The sequence below is a fragment of the Salvia splendens genome, chromosome 12 (assembly GCF_004379255.2).
Source record: "Salvia splendens isolate huo1 chromosome 12, SspV2, whole genome shotgun sequence".
In the NCBI taxonomy this organism is placed as follows: domain Eukaryota; kingdom Viridiplantae; phylum Streptophyta; class Magnoliopsida; order Lamiales; family Lamiaceae; genus Salvia; species Salvia splendens.
This window is the reverse complement of record NC_056043.1, coordinates 14,397,236-14,422,854: the sequence shown is the minus strand read 5'-3', so window position 1 is coordinate 14,422,854 and position 25,619 is coordinate 14,397,236. Positions and strand designations below refer to the sequence as shown.

Below are 25,619 nucleotides of genomic sequence, written 5' to 3'. Positions count from 1 at the left end.
ATCTCAAACACATGCACATATAACGCCATACATCCCCAACAACGGCGCCATTTGAAAGCTGCTCTTAAGAGTTAGAGTTCACACGCAGATTAAATAAAACACATAGAGTTCAAGCACTTGATCAAGTTAAACAGTCAATGGATCAAACAGGCTACTATCTGGTCGTTGGTTATGCAAACGCAGAGACTTAGGGCTTTCAAGACCTTAACCCACAATAATATAGACTAATAAAGGGAAGTAATGGTCGAATCCCTTAGGGACAGAGGCGTGTTGAGTTGTGTTTGGGACATTGGGAGTTTTCGGCTGCGGCCACGCTTTCCAGTGGGTTAACAATTGGACTAAATTCTAACCTGATCAACTCACTAATCTAAACTGATCAACTAGACTAGGCGTAGTTAAAACTAAGTAACGTACCGGCTTGATCAACTAAACTAAAGATGGAAAAGTACTTCTGTAAAAGTAACTTGTGGGACCACTGACAAAAATAATGCACTACCAAAAACTGAAAACAATGAAAATGTGACAAAGACTGCTACTCTAACGAACTATGACCTTCTTCTTTGCTAAGCAACTAAATGAAAGCAACTATGTTAAATCTAAACAGAGCAGCTATCATGAAAACGAAAAACGGAAAATAGACAAATTAAACATAGATACATGCAAACCGAACAGAACTAAAGTATATCTATAACATCTATCCTAATCTCATGCAAGTTGACGGACTATAACTCAGATTTAACTACGAGAAATCAGAAATAGAACAACAAGCAATCATCAGAACATAATCTAACTCAGAAATCAACAAATCCAAACCAACATGCATCGCAACTTAAACAACTAAATTATGCGGATCTAACTTCAAATCAGAATAGAACTAAATCTAAACGAAAGAAATTAAATCAGAGAACATCAGATCCAAAATAACTTGCATTAAAAACTTCATTTCATAAACGATCTTCAATAAACACATCTAAAACAGAATTCCAAACACAAATTTAAAGATCGGTCAATAAACGGAAAGTAACTAGAGTAGCAAGTAAGAGAAAAACATCAAAAACAACTAAGCTTCGGAAAAGATAAACTAAAAATAGAGTAGCAATTTTTTTGACCCCTCGGGGTGTAAGGAAACACAAACGATGAAAAAGGCTTGCAGATCTAGGTCCCTCCTTCCTTGATGAGGAAGAAGAAAAGGAAGTAGCGGTAGAACGTCGGCTCCAGTGACTCCTAGATACCTTGCTCCATGCTACGAACTTAAGTGTGTGAAGTTGAAATGTGGTGACTGAAGATGATGATGTGTCGAACTCCCTTTTATGTGTGCATTCTCTCCACTATTTATAGGACGGCATTGGACCCAAATCCCTAGGGTAAGCTCATCCTGTCTTGACATTAATGCCCTTGAGATGGCATCTTCTTTTCTCTCTCCTATGACTCATCATCTCATGTGGTGAACTCCACTTGATTAACTTGCTGGCTAGGCAGGCTCCATTGCTTGTCCGCGACTGATCAACTTATCTTCGGTCCTGGCAATTTTTCCCTTCTTTCCGAGTTGATCAAGTTGTTCCTGCACTCTGCCGCTTCAACATTTTTTCAGCTCCTGCACACTCAAATTCACCACTTTTTAGCACATTATCAACCTTGTTAACGTAATAAACCCCTATAAAACCATGTTTGTAACGAGACCTATCAATGAGCAGCATAGGTTGCATGCATTGGGAATGGAGAAACTGCCCGATGGCTTGGAAAGGGCAGTTCACTACCGGGTTCAAATGCAAACACCCGACGATGATCCTGGAAGTTGGTTGCTGACTACCGACTGTGGATCTGGCATGCGTATTTCGGGGTTGCAGGGTCTAACAAAGACATAAACATTTTGCAATTGTAGCCTCTTCAATGAGCAGTGCCGGGGTGAGGGTCCGAAAATCAACATCGTAGCCAAATGGCTGGCAGTAAAATAGGGGCTACATTTGGCAGATGGGATATATCCTCGGTGGCCTGTATTTTTTAAGACGATCAGACATCCAATTGGTCGGAAGAAATCTTAGTTCGCGCAACGTCAAGATGGTGCGAGGGAGGATGTTGAGCGAGCATTTGGTATGCTCCAAGCACGATGGGGCATTATATGGTGTCCGACGCGAGTTTGGCACGCAGACGACGTCGCTGATATCATGTATGCATGTATCATATCGTACAACATGATAGTAGATGATGAAGGTATATCTGTGGAGCGTTGGACAACATACGCTGGTGCTGGACCAAGTTTCGGTGTTGTCACCGCCCCCTACAGATGGGTGTACCGCGTACTGATGAAGACTTGCTTCGCGTTTTCCTTGGTATACGCAAGGAAAGTGAACATCTCCAGCTCCATGCCGATATGGTTGAAAAGATATGGGCACGCAGGGGAGCGAGCACATCGTGATTACTTTCGTTTGTGATTCTCGTTGACTATTTATTTATGAATGAATTATGTTTTTTATTTCTAATTGTTTTTGTCCAATTAATTTTGTTTTGGTTCAATTAAAATATATCAATAATTGATACTCCCTCCGTCCCAAAATAAGCGACTCACATTCCTTTTTGGGACGTCCCAAGATAAGTGAGCGATTTTCTTTTTTGGTATTCTCTCTCTTACTTTTTCTCTCTACTTTATTAACTCTCTTACTTTATTCACTTTCCACTTTACTAACAAAACCTCATTTCCTTAAATCCCGTGCCAAAAAGTTTTTGCTCACTTATCTTGGGACGGAGGGAGTACAATAATGTGATATGTGGTTGAGGCATGGCTGGACAAGTTTTTTGTGAATGAGGCATGACTGTGATGACAGGGCGGACAAGTTTTTTTTGTGGCTGAGGTGTGCTTGTTCCACTATTGTGTACACAATATGATCGTATGCCGACTAAAAAATGTGTCATCTTAGACGGGAGGAAGAGAGTAATAAAATGCGACTTAAATGAGTTAGTGGAATGCAACAGGATCTATTACCCAAAAAGTAAAAACTACGGGTGACAAGTAATAACACACACATTGAAAAGAAAATAAGTGAAAAATAATGGTAGACAAATGAAGTAATAAATTCATAATACTTTAATTTAAAAACTCTTCTCAATATTATTCTCTCTCTTACTTTACCATTTTTCCAATAACATAATCATCACATAGGGTATATTATGTATCTTCTTCAAATATAAACAGAACAACTGTCAATATCGTATCATCCCACATAAACAACATCATATATCATTGTTACATGCGAGTTTACATATACAGCATGCATGCCCACTACCATCCTTGTTGTTGAGCTGAAGATCATAACTGTATTTTAGTAGACAAATTCACGGATTTAGATCTTTCAAACTGAACAAAGACATGTAAATATTAAAGAAGTTGCTCTATTTATTCTCTAAAACGTTAAAAAAATTTATGATCAACCAGAATAGATCACCTAAAGAGTCTAGAATCAAACTAGTGCATCTCTTAGACTATATAAAAATTTCAATCCTAATCATGAGGTTCAGTTCTCTAAAGAATTTGGAGTATGAAAGTGCATACCCTCCACTACTAATCTGTGTATGCATACGCAATAGAGAGTTGGAATCACCAAGTTTGGAAGGAAATACTCTGACTACCCAAAAAGATCATGATAAGTATAGCAACTTATTAAAATACATTCTAGTTCAATATCTCTATTTTTATCAAACATATATGTGGCCAAGGACAAGGAAACCCCCTTAAACAAAGCAAAGCAGTTCGATGCATACATGAAAAGTGAAACAATCCCTTTAAATTAAGGGAGGCAAGCATCACCCTGATACCATTTTCACAATAATGCATAGAAGTATGAGAGGCACTCTTAATTAAGTACTGAGTTGCGTAAATAAGACCAAGTATCTGCCCTTTCAATGAGTTTCTCTTAATTCCAGAATACTCCAGGAAGCTCCATCCCCTAGGGGCAAGGAAACGATCTTCATTTAGTATGGCCAGAGCATTTGCAAGAAGCAGAAAGCCTTCTAGAAGTGTCCACAATCCCATTCCTACACAGTTCAGAATCCCTTTCATGGATTAGTTTCTGTCATAAACATGCCTTTTTCAAACAACAGAAACACATCTACATAGTTCAATTTGAGCCGATAGATCTAGGAAGGAAGTGAAATTCCCAATTCGAAAGGAAAGATGACTATGGAGGTGCTCGGCTTTCAGACCCAATAACACTACACTTTTCAACTGGAAACGAATTGACTGAATTTTTTTGATAAAAATCCCAAATCTCATCACAGATTAACAATGTCAAGGAATCCTAAATTGATCCAATACCATTATCTGTGCTATGAGCGAAGACCTGCTGAAAGACAATGTTCAAATTGAGAATAATGAATGTACCTGAAATCTGGAGCTGAGAGAAGCTGCCAAGGGTTACAGATTACGATCAGCAGAGGCGGTGAGCGGCGGCGGGGGTGCAATAAATTGGTTCAAATTGGGAATTTCACTTTTCGCATTACTCTCTCTTCGGGGTAATTCTTTTGTTGTTCTAGAGTATAATTAACGTTCCATAAGTGTACTGGACTTTTGTTTTGTTCCTGCTTTGGGAGAGACGCATGAGGTGTGTCTCCCTTTAATGAAACGCATGACGGAGATGCGTTTTACAGAAAGACGCATGACTCTCATGCGTCTTTCAATTTTTCGTTTTTTTAAGACGCATGAAGGTCATGCGTCTTAGGGAGAGACGCATCTCCATCATGCGTCGCTATTTTTTTATTTTATAGACGACGCTTGACCGTCATGCGTCTTAGGGAGAGACGCATGAGCCTCATGCGTCTTTATGTTAAACAAAACAGACGTGAGGCGAGTCAGTAGCTCACATTTTGCGCGAGAGAAAGAGGCAGCCGCGAACTCAGGCGATTTCTTAGCGATTCCGGTGATTTCCCGTCATATTTCGGTAAGTTTCCTTCAATCTTTCAACATTCCTCCCTTATTTGTTGTTTATTTGCATATTATTAGGGTTTCTAATAAATTTATCTTAAACTTACTAAATTAGGGTTTATAGAAAAAAAATTGTCTCTAAATTGGTTTTTATATATTTTTGCAGATATCATGCAAGTATTTGTGAGTTTATATTGGGGTGGTATAATAGTTCAACTTCCTCCAGTGGGTATTTGTTATGATATCCTCGTGCGAGAGCCTCCATCGTATTGAATTCGTGTATTTCATTCTCTGAATTAGTTGCAATGATATGTGCTAAGATAAGAATAGATCCATATCAACACTCTAACGAAATATCATGGAGGCATTGTCTCTTCGGTACCGGTACGAGTTATATATGTATTGGGTTAACAGTGATGAAAGTGTGATGTTTATGTTCAATGAGACTCTAAATTCTACTCGTCATATTGAATTATTTGTTGAGTATTCGTCTGTTGAAAATTTAGAAATCCCACCAGTTGTTGATTATGGTGTTGATCATCTGCGAGGGCTGAACATATGAGCTTTGATTGTGGTATGAATGAGCAAGTAGATATTGCAGATGCTGCTGATGTTGGAATGAATAATCAAGTGAATGCGCAAGAGCATATTGATGTTGATGTTGTATGAAGAGACTTGGAGAAGGTTGATGTTGATGTTGATGCTAAGAAGGTTGCTCTGGAGAAGCTCGGCTCACAGCTAGATGTCATTATTTTGTTTTTTGTTGAAATCGGATGTCATATTCTCAAAGTTTGCAAGTTTTTACAGACTTTCCCATATTGCCAATTGGAGTTGCTCAACTTATTCTTTAAATTAAACTATTTTTCTAGATGTGTAGATAGTTTATAGCATCAATTAATATTGATTATACATAAAACTTATAATGTCTTATAGAATAGTACACACTTTAATCTATCTAGTTAACTCAATTAATACTTTACTATCTTCCCAAGAAATTATTTTGCATGAATTCATCTTAAAATAAGTCACCATAAACCTGTCAATCAAGTATCAAAACATCACTAAACCCTGAAATATGTGCTACTTATACGACGATGGAGTGTATTTCGACGGTTCAATCCCCTTATTCTTCATGGTTGACAACCTCTTGTACACTTTGCTCATGATCTTCTCAACCCCGCCGCGTGATGAACCCTCCGCAACTGGTCGAGGTTGGACATGGATGTTCTGAACAACCTCTTCTTCCTCATTTTCCTCTTCTCTTTCATCATTTTCTTCTTCTCCTTCATCATCATCTTCTTCTTCAACTTGTACAGGAGGCACAAACTGATAATTTTGGAAGAATGTATCGACTGATGCTCGGGCTCCACTCCATTGCGGCACATCTTGACTTTGTGAATAGGGGCGACGATTCCAATCAGGCTCAGGCTGGCTTGGAGAATACAGGGGACGGTCCCACTGTGATTGAGACTCATGCGTCGGGTATAAAGACCACTGAGGTGGGTCATGCTCTGGATTCATCGGCTCTAGTACTACATAATCGGGATGCGGCTGCGACATCCTGAACTGTTTTGTGAAACCGTGTCCACCAGTCCGAACACCAGTCACTCCACGACGTGGTGGAATTACTTGTGGTTGATAAGGCATGACCACATCTTGGTGTTGGGAAGCCGGGTACTCCATGACATCAGCGTGGTTCGTAGACTGAAGGGCATGCATAGCAATTTCACGAATCTGTCGCATTCTTGGGTCCATTTCTTCTTCAGTAGTTAAATGCCAAACTTGCTGAAAACCCTCAACCTAGATAAAAAAATCATACAAATATCAATACGAAACAATCTATAACACATTAAAGCATATAGTTTAATATAACAAACTTACAAGCAATCTCATCGAAGAAGTCGACTCGTTCATCCCAGCAGTTGACCGTACCCCAGGTTGAGTCAGGTATGTCACTGTAATCTTGTTATACCACGCCATATACCCCGGACTTATAGGAATGTTCATGGACATCGTTGCGGCGTCTTCGGTTGCCTGGAACCTTTCGTACCTCATGTCCCACTCCCCAATGTAGATCTGATACGTGTTTTTCCCGATTGTTACCCTTCTTACCACGATGATCATTTTTGTCCAAATGATCGGCATTTTTTAGCATCCTATCTACATATTGAGGAATATCCTGGTACCGATTAAACTGTCGGTGCACTCGTCCAGCCTCATGTGCTTCGACATAGGACCAACACACCAAGTAAGTGCCGCACAAGGAGCATCCATTCACATCACTGCAGTAGTCAGGCAGTACGCAACGTGCATATGGCGTCCACAGAAACTACAAACCAGCAATGCAAACGCCAAATTAGCTTCATAATAAATTCATAAATTAAGTCAACATTAAAATAATATTCTCCTAGTCATGTCTAATCAGAGATATTTGATCACGGTAATGCTCAACCGAATATCTAGGAGCATTTCCTATTTGTGTAGTTCCTTTCCACCTATAAATAAAATTGATGTAAAAAAATAACCCAAGATGCCTAAACAAATAAATATTTAAATATATACCTGGCGCCACATGGCGTATATGGCTCGTGCACGAGTGCTCCTATGAACGACGGCCTCAATGTGGGTATTCTTTCCCACGCCCATAGCTGCAGAAGCATCATAGGCCCGCCCAACTCTTTCCTCTTATCCATGGAAGCCTCGCACATGTAATGATACAGGTAAGACAAAGCCGCACTTCCCCAACTAATATTCTACACCTCGTCCGGGTCCTCAAATGTATTCAACCACATAAAAGGAACCTTACACCCCGTGGTGTCTGGTAGAATGAGACCTTCTAACAAAATTAGGGTATGGATACGTGCCCTTTGGATGTGTACATATGTAGGTAGGTCATCACCCAAAGGTATCCTCGTCTGGTTGATCAGAGCGGTCATCAGCAAACCGCCTTGATTTGTCTCTATGTTTGTATCCGGTATCCATCCCAACAAATCTCAGCACTTGCTAGGCCAATCAGGATATCCGACATGATGGTCACGGCCTGTGAAAACATGACCGTCCGCTCCCAAGCCCCAAATGGCTTGCATATCTTCCAATGTCACCGTCGCCTCTCCAATCGGTAGATGGAAAGTGTGCGTCTCCGGCCTCCAACGCTAAATCAAAGTCGTGATCTGCTCATTGTCGACCTTCATTGACTTCCCACAATCCATCACGCCTTTGAAACCAAAGGCGTCAAGCCAATACCTCACATTCTCATGAATGTCCACGTCCCATGTCTTACTTTCCGTCCGTCGGACTTTGAAAACTTGTGTTGTGCCATCTTTCAGTAGTTTATTTGAAAGGTGTTTTTTCTGAAGATATAGCACTGACGGATTTTCAGGTCCATATAATAATTGTCCGCTTGAACTTGAAGTTTCCATCTAATCTAATAACATATTCACAAAACAACAATTACAAACTCACATTTAAAATACAAATAACATATACATTCAAATTTATCATCAAAACAACAAAACATTATAAACCAAATGATTCACTCTTAATCCATGTTCTACTATATATTAGAAACTCCAATTCATCACAATTCATGCTTTATAAGGCCTAATTTACATATAACTACTAAATTAGAAGGTTAAATTACAAGATACATTTCAACCCCTACTCTCTTTTCCAAAAACAACCAAAATCGCAACACGAAACATCTCAAACATATAAAAAACTATACAATTGAATGAATTTCACCAATAAAATCCATTACAACTAACAAAACAACAAAACATCGGTCAAATTTGAACAATTTGTTATAAACCCCTAATTTACAAAATTGAGAGAAACCTACACAAAATATGCAAATAAACTACAAATAAGGGAGGAATGTTGAAAGATTGAAGGAAACTTACAGGAATATGATGGGAAATCGCCAAGAAATCGCCGAAATCAGGTCTGGTATCTTTCTCTTTCGCGTCTGCTATCTTTCTCGCATCGCGCCTGCCCTTTCTGCCTCCCTCGGGTCTGATTTATGCAAATTAGAGACGCATGAGCTTCATGTGTCTCTCCCTAAGACGCATGACGGTCATGCGTCGTCTAATAAAATTTTAAAAAAAGGCGACGCATGATGGAGATGTGTCTCTCCCTATGACGCATGACGCTTATGCGTCTTTAAAAAAAATAAAAAAAAAACAAACGACGCATGTCTCTCTTGCTTCTTTGTGTAAGACGCATCTCCGTGATGCGTTTCATTTCCTCGTGCGTCTCCCGCAAAGCAGGAATAAAAAAAATCCAATACACTTATGAAATGTTAATTGTAGTCTAGAACAACAAAGAATTAACCCCTCTTTCTTCCTTTTCAATTTACTCCTCCCGTCCACCTTAATTTGGCTTCATTCGACATCATTAAATTAGCTAACAAGAATTAGAATTGGAGCCTTCAATTTAAAATTAAATGATATTTGGATTTATAAATGAATTCCAATTTCAATTCCTTCCCATTCTACAATTTGAATTTTATGTCATAAATAGATAATTGAAATTCGAAATAGATCACTCCCCATCTCCCTCTCTCTCTTAGTCCCTATAATCTCCGCAATTTTTAGCATTGGTATTTAGGAAAATAAGCATAGCAATCTTCTAAAAAAAAAAGAATTTAAAAGTATAACAATCAATATCAATAGATATAAAATGAAAACACACTTATTTGATTTGAAGTGCCAAAATTCAAATGCTAAGCATCATGACATCAAAATATTGGAAGAAGTATCATGTATCAAATGTTTGTAGATGTGAAGAAAAGGTAGATACTCCCTCCGTCCAGCAATAGGAGTCCCGTTTTTCCGTTTTTGTCCGTCCGGGAATAGGAGTCCCGGTTCTACTTACTATATTTGGACAATTTAATTACCCTCCCCTTTCTCACTTATTTACATGTCTGCCATCAAAAAAATCACCCCACCCACCTCCCTCTCACACCATTTGACGATTAATCTCGTTCTCTCCATTCTCACTTTCTCTCTACCTCTCGAGAACCCTACCATTTCTCATCCGCCGCCACATCCGGCCAAAGGCGTCCCAACCACCTCATCCCCCCTCCTCCTCACGTTATCTTCAACTCAGAAACCCTAACCCCCATCTCTTGTCGAGATGCAATCCGAAACTCCAATCGGCCGCCCCCTCTTTCCCGTTCTAATCCGATGCCGGAATGGACCTTCGACACTTTGGAGGAACTTAGTTTTCTGAGAACCACCCTCTATTTAGGGTTTGGAGGTTCTTAGTTTTTGGGTATTTAGGGGTTTTCGAGGGTTTGAAATGTTATGTGATTTAGCCACCCCCAATTTGGGTTAGGAGGTTTAAGGGTTGGTGTTCTACTGCCCTATGATGAAATTGGTGTTCTTTGGCCGATTTTATTTGTGGCATTTTTTGCTGGTTGGCTTATTTTCACCTGCTAATGTTTGTGGTGCTTGTGTTGTGATTTAGCCACCCCCAATTTGGGTTAGGAGGCTTAATGTACTGTCCTATGATGAATTTTTTGTTCTTTGTCCGATTAAATGGAATTTCTTGCTGAATTTGTCCTGCCATATGCTGATATTATTATCTGAGAGCTACTCTGATGTTGCATTGTTGATATTGATGCTGGTTTGTGTTGTTGGTTGGTTGATATGGTGTTGGAAATTGTCTTTGATGTTTGTCCTATGTTTATTAGCCACCCCTATTCAGGTTTGGAGGCTTGTGTTGCTGCCCTATGATGAAATTTTTGCTCTTTGTCTGATTAAATGAAATTTCTTGCTAGAATTTGTCCTTTCTTATGCTAATATTATTATCTGATGGCCTTCAAGATGTTGTATTGTTGATATTGATGTTGATTTGTGTTGTTGGTTGGCTAATGTTCAATCTTTGCTTGTTGGTGTTGTTGGCTGGCTGATGTGGTGTTGGAAATTGTCTGTGGTGCATGTCCTATGTGTATTAGCCACCCCTATGCAGGTTTGGAGGCTTGTGTTGCTATCCTATGATGAAAGTTTTCTGAGGGCCTTCATGGTGATGTGTTGGTTGTTTGATGTGGTGTTGGAAATTGTTTGTGGTGCGTATCATATGTGTATTAGCCACCCCTTTTCAGGTTTGAAGGCTTGTGGCTCTGCCCTACTGATGCTAAATGTATTTGTTGCCTCCATTACAGCCTCTTATGCAAGCATAGGGCTGGCAATTTTCGACACGACACGATAATCTGACACGAATCCGCACGAAATTATTGGGTTGGGGTCAAGTCTTATTGGATTCGTGTCCTTATCGGGTTGACCCATTAAGAACCCGATAATTTCGGGTTGGGTTCGGGTCGGATGCGGGTCGGATACGGGTAACCCATTAAGAAATAATATTATTATTTTTATTATTATTTAAAAAAATATATATTACTTTAATTTTTTAATTTCTTATAAATTAGGTTTAAATAGTATAAAACGAATTTTAATTATGTAAATTAGGTTAGAAATTAAGGTTTAATCGTGTAATATTAGGTTTTAATCGTGTAATATCAGGTTCGGGTTGTTATCGTGTCGTGTCAACCCATATTATATCGTGTCGATAACGGGTTCGTGTCGGGTGCAGGTCGTGTTCGGATTTGAAAGTAGCAGGTCGGGTTCGTGTTCGGATTTACAGTTTCCTTAGCAGGTCGGGTTCAGGTTAGGCCTTATTGGGTTGGGTCATTATCAGGTTGACCCGATAACGACCCAATCCGCACGATTTGTCAGCCCTATGCAAGCACTCCATCATGGCTGTGCTTGAGTAAGAACTGCACCACATTGTTCTTAATGTTGCTGCTCAAGTATAGAGTTGTTCTCTGCCCATTTTCCATCCCTATGATGAAATTTTTCTGAGGGATTTGTAACTACTGCTGTTTTGGATTTTTATTTTGGAGATTTTGAGTTTTGGGGTTGGTACTAGAAGGACTCTTAAATGCCGGAAGTTGATGTATTTATAGCATTTTGGAACTCTCATTTTTAAGTTCAAATTCCCCTCAAAAAATTTGTAGATGGAGAGTTGAAATATTCATATCCCTCCATATATTTTGAACTAATCTTATTGAATTAGTTTTGGAAGGCATTTTTTACATTTTGAGCAATCTTTTTCTTTTCCGTTTTTATTTATGTGATTGAACATTTTAAAAATAGGAACATTAAAAATGTCATTGTAATTAATGACATAAATAACGTTTGAGCAACATAAAAAAAAAGGTTGGCAGCTTGTTGTTTTACACTTAAGATGAAGGAAAAAATTCAACACAATTGAGGTGGGTCCCAAATTCCACTATCATACATCATTTATTACACACTCCAACCCTTCTTAAAATCCGTGCTCATTAGAAATGGGACTGCTATTGCTGGACGGAGGGAGTATAAATGAGATTCAGCGGAATACTTGAAGGGCATGGTTAGTAGATGTGAAGCCGCCATCGACCATGAGATTGATGCCGCTCACATACCTTGCCTCATCACTAGCCAAGAAAACCACAGCATTAGCCACATCCTCCGCAGTCAATTCCAAACCTTGCAAGTTTGCGTTGCTCGCCACAAAGCTACGAAAATTAGCCAATGTGTCCTCAGTCCTCAGCTCCTCAGGCAAGTGAGCTAGTGCCAACCCCGTCGCAACAGCATATGGCGACACACAGTTTATGCGTATGCCATGTTTTCCCAGCTCCGCCGCCACATTCTTGGTGAGCCCCAAAACAGCATGCTTGGACCCTGTGTATGCGTGGGGCCCGATGCCACCCAAGGCGCTCGACACACTGGCAACCGATATTATTGACCCTTTCTTCGCTGGAATCATTATGCGAGCTGCATGCTTCATTCCAATGAAAGCACCTCTCACATTCACATCGAACACCTTGTCAAAATCAGAGAGCTCAAAGTCGCGGATATCTGGGCATGGCGCGCCTGACACCCCGGCATTGTTCACCATTATGTCAAGGGTACCGAACTTGTCAACAGTGAAGTCCACAGCACGCCTGACATCATCTTCATTTGTCACATCACAGTGGATAAAGACGACATCTGAGCTGCCACCTAGGGTTTCAATGAGACGCTGGCCTTGGTCGTCTTGAAGATCGGCTATACAAACTTTTGCACCATGTTTATGAAACAGCAGCACAATGCTCTCCCCGATTCCTGCAGAACCTCCGGTAACAAGAGCAACTCGTCCTAGTAATCTGAAATCATATGTATACTTACTGTCAAATTCCAAAGATTACAAAATCAGTAAACATATTAGGCTTGCTATAATAATAATTACTCTAGCACACTGTCTTGAATGAATTAAACAATGAAGAAGAACAACATATAGGCAAAAAAGAGATTGACCTTAAATTTCATGTTAAACATTTTCCCAATTTTCTTCTTCCTATTTCTGGAAAATAGCATCAGAAAAGTGTTCACGGAGTAGAAGCAAAGGCAGTAATTGAGAAGGCAAATAATATACAATTGAATCCTTCTAAAAAATCAGTTAAATTACACTAGAGACCAGTAAGCAATCTAAATGTCATATCTCCAAATATTAGGAGTGTAACAAAAAACATAGTACTACTTTTATTAAAATAAGATAATACGATGACAACTAATAATAACAAGTATACATAACACTTTGGCATCAGTATATAATAACTTATTTGTCATGACATTATCAGAAAAAAGAAGAAATGGAATTTGCAATGAATCACTTAAAATGTGGTTATAAGTAATATATGATACAAACATGTTATCACCAACCTTGAAGGGAGAGACTGCAGTGAATCGACATTTGCAGTGCCTGTAGCCATGCTCCCCAATCTGAAAACAATAATGAGTATACATATAAAACATAGCAGGCGGGAAAACATTATATGCAAGTATAAACCAAAGTATCAATGCATAATTCAAGATAAACGCATTCAATTTCAAGACCAACAACTCACACTCTCACAGCATGTTTATTCAAGACTAGTCTAAATCTCCACTCTTAGCCCTTGTGGGAAGTAATCCCTATAGATCTAGCATCTATAGGTTTGCTCATCCAAATAACACAAACAAAAATGACTATATCCATGCTCATAAGCAAATCCACCTAGTAAGTTGAATGTTGAATGAAATAACTGGTAGGTTGAAAACTTGAGTGTTCACTTGGAACCTTTTTTACCAAATCAACCAAATTACTTTATTTGGACCAAACCTGTAATGCCCCGAACTCTTTAAAACGGGGGACGCTACCAAAATTCTAAAATTCTAATAATATACTAATTTCTTTTACTTTAAAGTATATATAAAAAAAATTTAATGAGAATCAAGTGGAAGCAAAAGCAGTTTAATAATTTGGAAGGAGAAAATATCAATGACAATTTTTTTAAAAAAATAAAACATTGACTCTACAACAAGGCCATGTCATCATATTAGTATATTCTTCAACGAATAAGTCAACTAAAATCAAAGTATTCTTCCTATTCATGTCACATCCCCTAAATACAGCTTATGTAATCAAAAGTCATATCTTTGGGTCACAACCAATACAAAATCACCATCATCAGACGCACGTTTTCAAAATATAATAACGTCAAACTATTCGAGTTGTTCAAGTTTCGAAAACTGTTCGTATGTACCCAATAATCCCAAAATGGATAATAGTCAAATATTGGGTTAAGAGACCCTGGACCACATTGACCGCTGCCTCGTCACTGACTACTTAACCTGAATAACATTAAATAATGGGGTGTGAGTATGCAAGCACACTCAGTGGGGAATACGGTGCAAGCAGTTATAACCAATTGTGTAATGAATCATAACATAATGAACCATCTCAACTTTGCTGACATCTATATGAGACTAGTCTCGGTCCCTCGTGGACCTGACCCCTCGTGGGCTATTGGTGGGCAGTCAGCGACCCATATGATCCCTCGTGGATCTGACCCCTCGTGGGCACATAAGCTCATATGAATGACTCATATGAATGACGCACGACACAACAATGATTATAACCATGTAACCACTACGCTTACAGATAAAGTAAACCCCACCTGGCAAGACGCAATTCCAAATAAACTCCTTAAACTTGGTTTGGTTGTCCATCCTTGTGCCTTGGATGCGCCACTCCTAGCACTTAAGCACTTTAACTTAGTTTATAAACTTTCGAACTTAAACTTTAATCTTGTCATTCTAACTTTAGAACATCTAAAGCTTCTATTCTTAATCATAAAACCAGTTAAAGCATAACAAACTACTCAAATCATCAAGTACAACAGCCACCACACTTACTACTCATACAATATACTGAAATAAATCAGAAAAACGATACGAAACGGTTTTAAACAATTCCAAGAAAACTAGTACATCTTCCCTACATCATTCTTTATAGCATATCTCAAGTTCATAATCATCTTACAAAAGTAGACTACTCAAATGAAAATAACAAAATCACCTTCACTATTCTCGGCAACTATTCACAGTATGCCTATTTTAAATCTAATAAATTCACAAAATATGCTAGACATGCTTGGAAAAAAAACACATCAATTCATATATTTAGCTAATTAAACATCTCTAAACATAGTCATGTAATCAATCATCCAATAAAAATCCAACACATACAAATCTCCAAAATATAAAGTCAATTGCATCAACTAAATTCAAACTTAAGCACCCACTTATTTCTAGGGATTCAATCATACACTAAAGTAAATGAAAGTTCCAAATCAAGCACAAAATTCATATAATTCAACTTCAAAGCAAGCAATTTAATAGGTGAAACAAATGAAATAATATAAATTCCCAAATCTAGATATAAAAAATGACCAAAATAGCAAGAAAATCACATCTCCAACCAGTAACAATTTTCTTCCTGCCAAACCCATAAATGCTAAATTAGGATATCAAATTATTAAAGAGAAAATTTCGTTTAAATTATTAAAGAGAAAATTTCGTTTATACTACCTTAAATCCCAAGTAATTTGGGTTTGGGGGGACAAAGCTTCAAGCTCAATTTCTACTTTAATGGAGGCTAGAGGAGAAAGTCACGAAGAGGGAGGGGAGGGCCGCGACCGGCGACCACGGTGCTGCCGAAGGAGTAGTCGACGGCGGTCTGACAGTTGTTGGGTTCGCATGAAGGTTTTGGAATTTGAATGTGTGTGTGTTTAGTAGGTGTAAAGTGTGTTAAGAGAGTGTATAGCATAAGTGTGTGTGTGTGTGTGTGTGTGTGGTGGGTTCTAGGAAAAGGTAAACTAGATATTTTCTTTTCCTATAACTGCACATAATTCAACAAAAATAAATTTACCACATTAACATGTAAATCTATTTTCTAATCCTAGTTAATCAATTAACTTTAACATTAGCACACATAAAACAACACAAAAAAAGCATTAAACAATTGCCCTAAGATTTTCTAATTTCACTTCAAGTTTCTAAAACTACTAATTTCACCGATAAATAAAAAACGAGCACTTAGGGCACCCGCAACGCGTGCCGCCGGCGTTCCGCGTGCCGTTCCGCCGGAACGGTTTCGCCGCGGAACGCGTTGCGGCGCACCGTTCCGCTCCCATTCCGTTCCCATTCCGTTCCGCGTGCCGACGGCACGGAACGCGGCACGGCTTGTGCCGCCACGCGCTCGGGCGACGTGGCGCTCCCCGCTTCGTGCGTGCTTCCCACTCGCCGGCCCGCGAGTGGGACACGTCAGCGATGACGCAATAATTAATTTTTTTTTTTAAATATATTTTTATAAAATTTTTTTTTTTTAAACGGTCATATTACCGTTTTTTTAACTTTTTTTAATTTTTTTATTTTTATTTTCTTATTCTATAAATACACCTAATTTATTACATTTCACACACAACTACACATCTACTCTTCCTAAACCAACATCAATTCCTCTCCAATTTTCTATTTCAATCTCCTTCACAAAATGTCCGGCGACGGGAATTACGGCGGTGGTGGCTCCGGTGGGTGGGATCTCAACGCGTTCGGCGATTGGGAGACCATGTACAACACACTAGGTGGTTCCGGGTCGTCGACGCCGGGCACCCAGGGGTCGGCGACGCCGGGTGGGTACCAACCACCCACTTTCGATGTGGATGCCTACGCTCGACCACCCGGCTCGCGGCTTTCTCAGGGTTTGTCCCAGATTCGGGAGGATATCCCCGTAGAACCCACCCAGGGAGGAAGCCGAGGCGGTGGAAGCTCTAGGGCTGCGTCTGAGGCACCCGAGGAGGAGGAGGAGGAGGAGGATCTGGACCGGCATCCGTACAACAACGAAGAAACTAAGGCGGTGTACACCGCCTGGCTCACCGTCTCGTACGATCCCATCGTCGGGAACCAACAAGCCGCCAAGTGCTTCTGGGAAAAGGTCAGTGATGTCTACCACCAGACTAAGCCGAAAGGGGCCCGGAAGCGCAAATATACAATGCTCCGTGCTCACTTTGGCCGAGTCGACGCACAGGTCAAAAAATTTTGCGGCATCTACTCGGCCGAAGCGGCGAACTACCAAAGCGGAGCTGCGGGCGCCGACATTCTGAGGGCGGCTTTGCGCGTCTTCTACCAGGACACCGGTCTACAGTTCAAATATGTTGATATTTGGCAGCTCGTCAAGGACGAGGAAAGGTGGGCCGGCGGTGTCCGCTCGAGCTCGGGCTCAACCTCAAAGCGCACGAAGCACACTGCGAGCGGCCACTACTCGTCTGGTGACACCGGTGAGGCCAGCGAGGGTACACCGCAGGTGTTTGGGGGTACTGGGGATCCAACGCCCGACGAATACGGGGGATCCAGCCGTGGGCGCCGTCGGCCGCAAGGGACGAAGGCGGCGAAGACGGCTAGAGCGAGGAAGGGCCGAGGCGAATCAAGCCAGTCGGCCTCGGGATCGGGCTCGCGGGGAGGCTCGGACACACTTACGGTGGCGTACATGACCGCCACAATGGCGGACACTTCCCGCTTCTCGTACGCCCAATTCACGGCCTGGTGGAACGGAATTGTGTATATGGCAGCACAACTTGGCCTTCTGACTCCCCCTCAACCTCGACCGCCTCCGGAGGATGATTCGCCGGCGGAGTAGTTTTTTTATTTTCCCACGTTTAATTGTGTGTTTTTTATTTTTGTGTTTTTTATGTTTTTAGGATTTTAATTGTGTGCTTTTTTTATTTTTTTTAAGTTTAAGTTTAATTTTTTTTAATGTTGTGTGTTTTTTAATAAAGTGTGTTTGTTTTTTATTAAAGTGTGTTTATTTAAATTGAATTGGGTTGGAAATAAAAAAAATGAAATTGAATGAATAGTAATTTAAGAAACGGTTAAGGAACGGTTAAGGAACGAAGGGTTGCAGGTTCCGTTCCTTAGTTAAGGAATGGAGTAAAAAAGTACAGTGGGGCCCTCAAATAGTGGTTTAAGGAACGGTATAGGAACAGCGTTGTGGATGGCCTTAGACCTTATTTATTTTGCTAGGGCGCATCCTCGGTCTATGTAGGACAACCTGTAAAACATTTGGCAATCAAACTCACCGGTTCATAAACAATAACAATTAATCAAATGGCAATTGAAAAAAAAATATTCAAAATACTTTTAAAAATTCTAAAAATATAATAATTTTTTTTAATCTCTTTCTTTTTTAAAAAAAAAGATACGGGTTTTGTAAAACCAAAAGCAAAAAAAATAGTAATATTGATACTATAAATGATAAAGTATTGTAAGTGATCTAATACCACAAGTAAATTCTAAAAGGAAAATTAGTGATTCAGTCAAATAAAATTGCACAAAAAACTAAAGTCGTGATTAGCCAGTTTTCCCCCAAATCCCCAAACACCAAATTCAGTCTCATTCCAATCGACAAAATTCCTCAGTCGTCTCAGCGATGATTTGACTTGGGAATTCAAATCTAGATCTAACGAAATCCTAGCTCCACCGTGGCACCAGCCACCTCCAATCCCGCCGCTCTTCTACTATTCAGCCCTTGCCACAAAAAACGCTACAACCACCCATTAGAGAAACCTAATGCACACACTTTCATCGTAAAACTCCAACCATTTCGCCAAAATAAAAATTCCAAACATTTCGCCAAAATATAAATCAAGCTATAGATTGAACGGAAAGAGGAGAAGAGACATACCTTAAGAGATGAGACTATTGTTGCTTTGCTTATAGTAAGGTGATTCGATTATGTATAAATACGCATGATTTTTTCGAGCCTTTAAGACTACCAGAGTTGATTTGAGCTGTGTTGTGGAATGTTAGTACCATTTTTGTTTTTTCCTTCCATTTTCAATCCTGTCCAGTAGGATTCCATCGCTATTTCACTTTCATAGAGTAGTTAGTACATATTCGCTTTTAATAATTGTGGCCAATTTTATTTAAACGTTTTTTCTATTTTATTAGTCATGAATCGCAATTAAATTACCCCTCGTCTATAGACTTTTACTTTACTTTACTTTTTAAAATAAATGTTATAAATACGTTATATATTAAACTAACTTATTCTATTATAATGGAGTATAAAAATAGACTTATATTTTACTAACTATTAGTATTTCATCTGTGGGATTCACTACCCATTGTATTTTCTTTAATATGGAGTATATAATATTTCAAATTATAATGCATGATGCAGAGTAAATAAAAAATATATTTATTAAAATTAGCCCGTGATTAAAATCTTTTGAATATTCTCAAAAAAATTGCAAGCACACATAACAATAAAACCATACACTATAATTCGAGAAATATACTTAAGGAAAAAACTATTGTAATTTGTAACGACTGCAGAATATGAAACCAACTTAGGGAGTGAGAGAATTTATAGCCACTATTAGTGACGGATCCAGAATTATAAATAAGTCGGTGTTAAAAATTTCAAAATATTACTTCCTCAGTTCCAACTAAGTTGAGTCGTATTCCATTTTGGGATGTCCCAACTAAGTTGAGTCATTTCCTTTTTTTGACAAAAAATTAAACATCCAATCACTATTACTTTATTTCATCACCTATTCTACATCTCTTTATCTTTCATACTCCATCTGTCACACAGTAAGAGTCACACTTTGCCATTTGGTCAGCTCTACAGTAACAGTCACCCTTCATTTTTACCATAATGGTAAGTAGGTCTCACATTTCACTCATATTTTATTATAAAACTAAAATAAAAAAGTGGGTCTCATATCCACGAACTTTTCCAAACCACAATTCTTTACATTTCTTAAAACTCGTGCCCATAATAACAGTGACTCCTATTGTAGGATAGATGGAGTACTTTATTGCTCTCTCCTATTTTTAATACAATTTCTTAATCTCCGTAAATAAAAATTTTAACTCACCAAGTGTTAGCACCCGTGCTATTCACGGGCCAAAGAATTTTCGCCTGATGAATATAAATTGTAAATACTTAAAAAAATCATTATATATATAGTATATAATTAAAAAGAAGAATGATCCTCTAGTTATAATCCAAAAAAAAAGAATTCCAATATACATAAATTTAAAATCACAATATGAAAAAATTCATTTTATTAGAAAGTTGAAAAAGTACAACGCCCAATGCTAAAAAATAGGATTTCAACAGTTACATGACCAAATTTTTTCAATGGGAAGTGAGTTAGAGAAAGAGATTGGAAGGCGTGATAAATGAAGATAAAATATGATATATTTATAGAGTAGAAAAAAGGAATAAAAACAAAAAAAATGAATAAAAAATTGGAAAACTATAGTCCGGTCTATAGTCTAGGTTCCCACAATAGCAGACTATAGTCCAGACTATACATAGAGTGAGTGTATGGAGCGAAGATTTGGCGAACTATAGCCCGAACTATGCATAGTCCGAGCAATAGTCCACCCCACCCTAAACCCAGGTATATTTTAATTGGATTGGAACAAAATTAATTGGATAAAAATTAATAGAATGGAATGTAATGAAAATAATGATTTCGGCGCCGAACACTGCCGCGGCTTTCTTCGGCATGCAATAGGACGTCGTGGTCAGCGCAGCGGCGCCGTCCCACCACCGTTGCCTCGCCGCGAACGCGGCACATGGACGTCCAACTCCCACCGCCCCGGCCGCCCTCGTCCACAGCAGTAGGGAGCCGCGGCACCACCGAGGTCGTGCCATCTCCATCCGTCAATGATTCTACTTCTCTTTCTTCATTTTCCACTTCTCAATGCATTTCTCAATATGAAAAAGGCAACAAAAAGTGATCAAATTTATTTTTTCCCTCCATATCATTTCCCCTCTCTGTAAACTGTCTTCTCCTCTATATGTGTAACATATGCATCTAACTGCAGAAAGTTTTGTGCATCTCATCCCAATGGCGGATTGGGGGTTGCCCCCTCTGGCCGTTCAGAAAGCCTAAACTTTTCCTTGAATTGAACTTAAAATAGCATATCCGTCCCCTCCGTAGAGTGTAAAAATGTATTTATTTTTAATAAATGTTATGTGAAATGTAGTAGTCCAATGATTCGATTGTTGATCAGTAGCTATAGAAACGCTATTGATTAGGGAATAATGTGAAATAGCTTCAGTTATGGATATAAAGTGTGCCAAATAATCATACATGCATATACACAGTAACACACACTACAATTTGTAAACACACTACAATTTGTAATTTGATTGGATATTTACAAAGTTATATAAATGTGCATGTATAAAGGAATTAAATGCACGTAGAAAGCGATAAAAAAAAGGAAACTCAATAAATGCATGCATTGGTAACATGGAAAAGTGTGTAATCAAGTCACGCACAATAAACGCATGCTATATAGTCTTTATTTGTAGTTTTTTTTGCTTATAAACATGTAATCCCTCCGTCCCATTTAAGATGATCATCGTTCCTTTTTTATTTGTCCCAATTAAGATGGTCACTTTCCAATTTTGGAAATAACATCCTCTCTCATCTTTCCTCATTAAAATATTCAACTTCGTTTTTCTTCTCTACTTTATTCTACCTAAAAATACTTCCTAAAATCTCGTGCCACTCAAGAATGTGGTCATCTTGAGTGGGACGGAGGGAATAGGTTTTAATATTCATAACTAATGTATGAACACATTTTTTTTCCTTTAAACTTTTTGGTCCCTTACATTAAGTCTGTTAGGCCATCTGCAACGCTGTCTCTTATCCGTCTCTTAACCGTCTCATCTCTTAACTATTCATGGGCCACACTGTACATTTCACTCCATCTTTTAACTAAGAGACAGCACCTGCAACCCTCCATCTCTTAACCGTCTCTTAACCATCTCATCCCTTAACTATTCATTCAATTTCATTTTTTATTTTTATTTCCAACAAATTTAATTAATAAATACACACTTCATTAAATAAAATAAAATTACAACTTAAAATTCAAAAAATAAAAAAAACACATAATTAAAATCATAAAAAAATATTAAAAATACATAATTTAATTTCTTCCGCGCACTCTACTGGTTGCCAAAGTTTGCCCAAATGTGCTCCATTAGATCATCTTGGAGTTGGGCGTGGGCGGTAGAATCACGTGTCCTTGCCCGAATAGACAACCGATCTTGCACAGACGGATGCACTCCACTGCGAGGCGGACTACTTGCGGTAGAGCTTCCCGGGGTTTCAGGGTCGAACCAATTTCCCGCCTCAGGTCCTTCTTCGGTGACAATCATGTTGTGCAAGATTATGCACGTATACATGATGTCTACCATATTCTCCATAAACCACGTACGAGCTGGGGCTTTGATAATGTTGAATCGAGCTTGGAGAACCCCTAACGCTCTCTCCACATCCTTGCGAGCAGCCTCTTGCTTCTGCGCAAAAAGAGCGTGTTTTTCGTTCACCGGCCTGTTGAACGTCTTCACGAAGGTTGGCCACTTCGGGTAGATGTCGTCGGCAAGATAGTACCCCATTTTATACTGCCGGTTGTTAGCGATGAAGTTGATGGCCGGCGCTTTACCATTCAAAACTTTGGTGAAGAGGTCGGATTGGTTGAGCACGTTGACGTCGTTGTTCGATCGGGGGACCCCGAAATACGCATACCAAATCTATAGCCGGTAGTCGGCAATGACCTCGAGTATAACGGTGGGGTGGGTGCCTTTGTAGCCGCTCGTGTATGACCCCTCCATGCCACAGGGCAATTCTTCCATTGCCAATGCATGCAATCGACGCTGCCAAGCATCCCGAGGAATCCGTGCACTTCTTCGTGAAGTCGGAGCAAAAACTGACAATCTGCCGTGCTTGGCCTCCGGAGAAATTCGTCGGTGAAGGCTGCCCGGATGCCTTTACAGAAGTTTATCAGAGACATTCTCCCTGTGCTTTCCCCAATGTGCAGATATTCGTCGAACACATCCACCGTTTGTCCAGTAGCAAGCTAACGGATTGCTGCAGTACATTTCTGCAGCGTCGTGTGACTGGGATGGCCAACGACGTCGAACCCTTCTTGGAAGAACTCTTACCGAGCTGCCAACGTATTTGCGATGTGGGTAAATAGCCGTTTCCGCATGCGGAAACGGCGACGGAAGTAGGTCTCTCCCCATACCCGGTTCTCACAGAAGTAGTCGCGTACCAACCTTGCGGCGACTTCCTCCTGGTTACGATGGATGTAAGTCCGGGATCACCTTTGGGGCGGCACGGCTTCCTCTGCCTCCCTACGTCGATCTTATTCTAGCGATTCTTCCATTATTCGACGCATTTGCTCAAATGGATCCATGAATGGATTAAATTTGGGAGAAGAATAATGTTTTGAGATGAAGAATGTAGAGTGTTTGAGAGTGTTTGACTGAGAATAGAGAGTTTTTTTTGGTGGATTAATTTGTGGGAATGAGTTGATATTTATAGAAGTGATTGGGGGCTTAAAAAAATAAAATAAAAAATAAAAAAATTTGTAAAAACGGCTATGAACGGCTAGTATAATTTTGGGATTTTTTTTATTTTTCGATTTTTTTCTGAATTTTTTAAAAAAACAATAAAAAATGCATTTCTAACAGAAATAAACGACGCCCACTCGCGGGCCAGCGAGTGGGCGTCACGGACGAACCACAGCTCGCCACATCGCCAACGCGCGTGGCGAGACAACTCACCGAGTGTCTCTCCGAGACGAGTTACGGGACGGGATGGGGACGGGCTGGGGATGAGATGGAGCCCGCAACGCTGTCTAATTTAAAAAAATATAATTATTAGTTAAACAAATTAAATCCCACAATTGGATATGTCGGGAATCCTAAATTATTAACTTAATTAAAATAAATAATTGTTATTCTAATTTAAATATGTTCAAATTAGTGCTAAGCATATTCAAATTAGTGCTAAGCATATAAGACAGCTCACAGATGTGTTTTACGGGAATCCTTTCTTCACCTAATATCCTATTTTCCCCAATTTTACCCTAAGTAATTCAAGTTAACAATCTTCTCCACCAAAAAAATTGCAGCAGTGGCGGTCCTACGCTTACTGCAGCGGCGAGAAGTAGGATTATGGAGAGTTGTTTCTACCATGGTAGTGGCGGTGAACGAGACATCAAAGGATATGATAGACGAAAGAAGAAGGATGGCAGTGTCGAACCTTCTCGTCTATCGCTGAATCCTCCGCCTCCTCTACCGTTGAAACCTCCGCCTCCTCCGCTGCCACTGCCATTGCCACTAAATCCTGCACCACCGGAAAATCCTCCACAGCCGCTGAACATAGGTTGGTTCAATTTAGTAGGGTTTTGTTCGTATTGTAAATTGACTTTTTATATTACTGTCTAATAAGTTTTTGTTTCTCTTCCATCGTAAAAGTGAAACTTATAAACAAGTCATTGCATTTTTGGGGAAGCAAGAGTTGATTTTTCTTTTGTGGAATAATGGTTGAATTTTGGGGGATGGGTCAAAAAGGAGTGTGGTCCACATATGTTGGTCTGACCTTTTTTGTGAATGGTTGAAAGGGACTAATTTGAACATTGCACTTATATGCTTAGCACTAATTTGAATATGTTTAATAATGTGTGGGACTGATTCAGTGTGTTATGCAGATGGCACATTCACAATCAGAGTACACTATGATGGTTTGATAAGCAAATCACCTAGGAAGAAGTATATTGGTGGTTTAGTTGAATATATGAGCAATTGTGATCCAAATAAATGGTCCAAGTTGGAAGTTGATGTCATGTTTTAAAAAGAAGGACTTGATGTTACTTGGTTGGAGTATTACTTTGTAAAATCAGGAATGAATATGGTTGAAGGGTTGACGCGCTTATTCAACAACCAATCTTCCATGGAGATGGCAGAAATAGGACTACAAACAGGAGTGATTGATTTATAAGCTGTGAATGAACTTGAACCGGCCATTGATGTTGAATACCAAGTCCATGCTAGTGAAGAAGTTGTGGAAGGCAACATGCTAGTTAGCCAAGTAACCTAAGAGGAAGTTGCTGATGTTAATAAGGAAACTGAAGTCGAAGTGCCTGATATTGAAGAGGAAATTGATCTAATAGTGGATCATGATCAGGAGGGTATGACTAGTGGTGAAGAGGAGTATGAAAAACAAGTGAAGGGGAAGATGCCATCTACGAGTACGATGAAGGATACTAGTGGAAAACCTTCATTTGTGGATAGTGATTATGATCTGACTGATGATGACGAAGATGAAGTAATGAATGGTCAGGTAGAATCTTGGAAAAAGATTGTAAGTGAAATGGAAACAAGGAAAGATGATGAACTTGTAGGCGATTCAAGTTCAAGTGAGTACATTCCTAGTAATTCACCGAGTTCTGATGAAGATTTAGAAGGTGAAGAAAGAGTT

At 39.4% G+C, this 25,619-nt stretch overlaps 1 protein-coding gene across 7 annotated transcripts; it reads right to left on the bottom strand.

Moving 5' to 3' along the window:
- Positions 1–12,074: 12,074 nt before the first annotated feature.
- Positions 12,075–19,154, bottom strand: LOC121759247 (xanthoxin dehydrogenase-like). Of its 7 annotated transcripts, none has more exons than XM_042154771.1 (4): positions 19,001–19,150; positions 14,937–15,012; positions 13,660–13,719; positions 12,075–13,103 (listed from the first exon to the last, which is right to left on the bottom strand). In XM_042154771.1, exons 3-4 carry the CDS (start codon positions 13,707–13,709, stop codon positions 12,305–12,307), a joined length of 849 nt encoding a protein of 282 aa, XP_042010705.1. In that variant the 5' UTR covers positions 13,710–13,719; positions 14,937–15,012; positions 19,001–19,150; the 3' UTR covers positions 12,075–12,304. The 7 variants fall into 7 exon arrangements, with proteins under 7 accessions (XP_042010705.1, XP_042010701.1, XP_042010704.1 ...); XM_042154767.1 differs by lacking the exon at positions 19,001–19,150 and adding an exon at positions 15,850–16,256 and having other exon boundaries at positions 14,937–15,757; XM_042154770.1 differs by lacking the exon at positions 19,001–19,150 and adding an exon at positions 15,850–16,256 and having other exon boundaries at positions 14,937–15,018.
- Between the last annotated feature and the right edge of the window lie 6,465 nt (positions 19,155–25,619).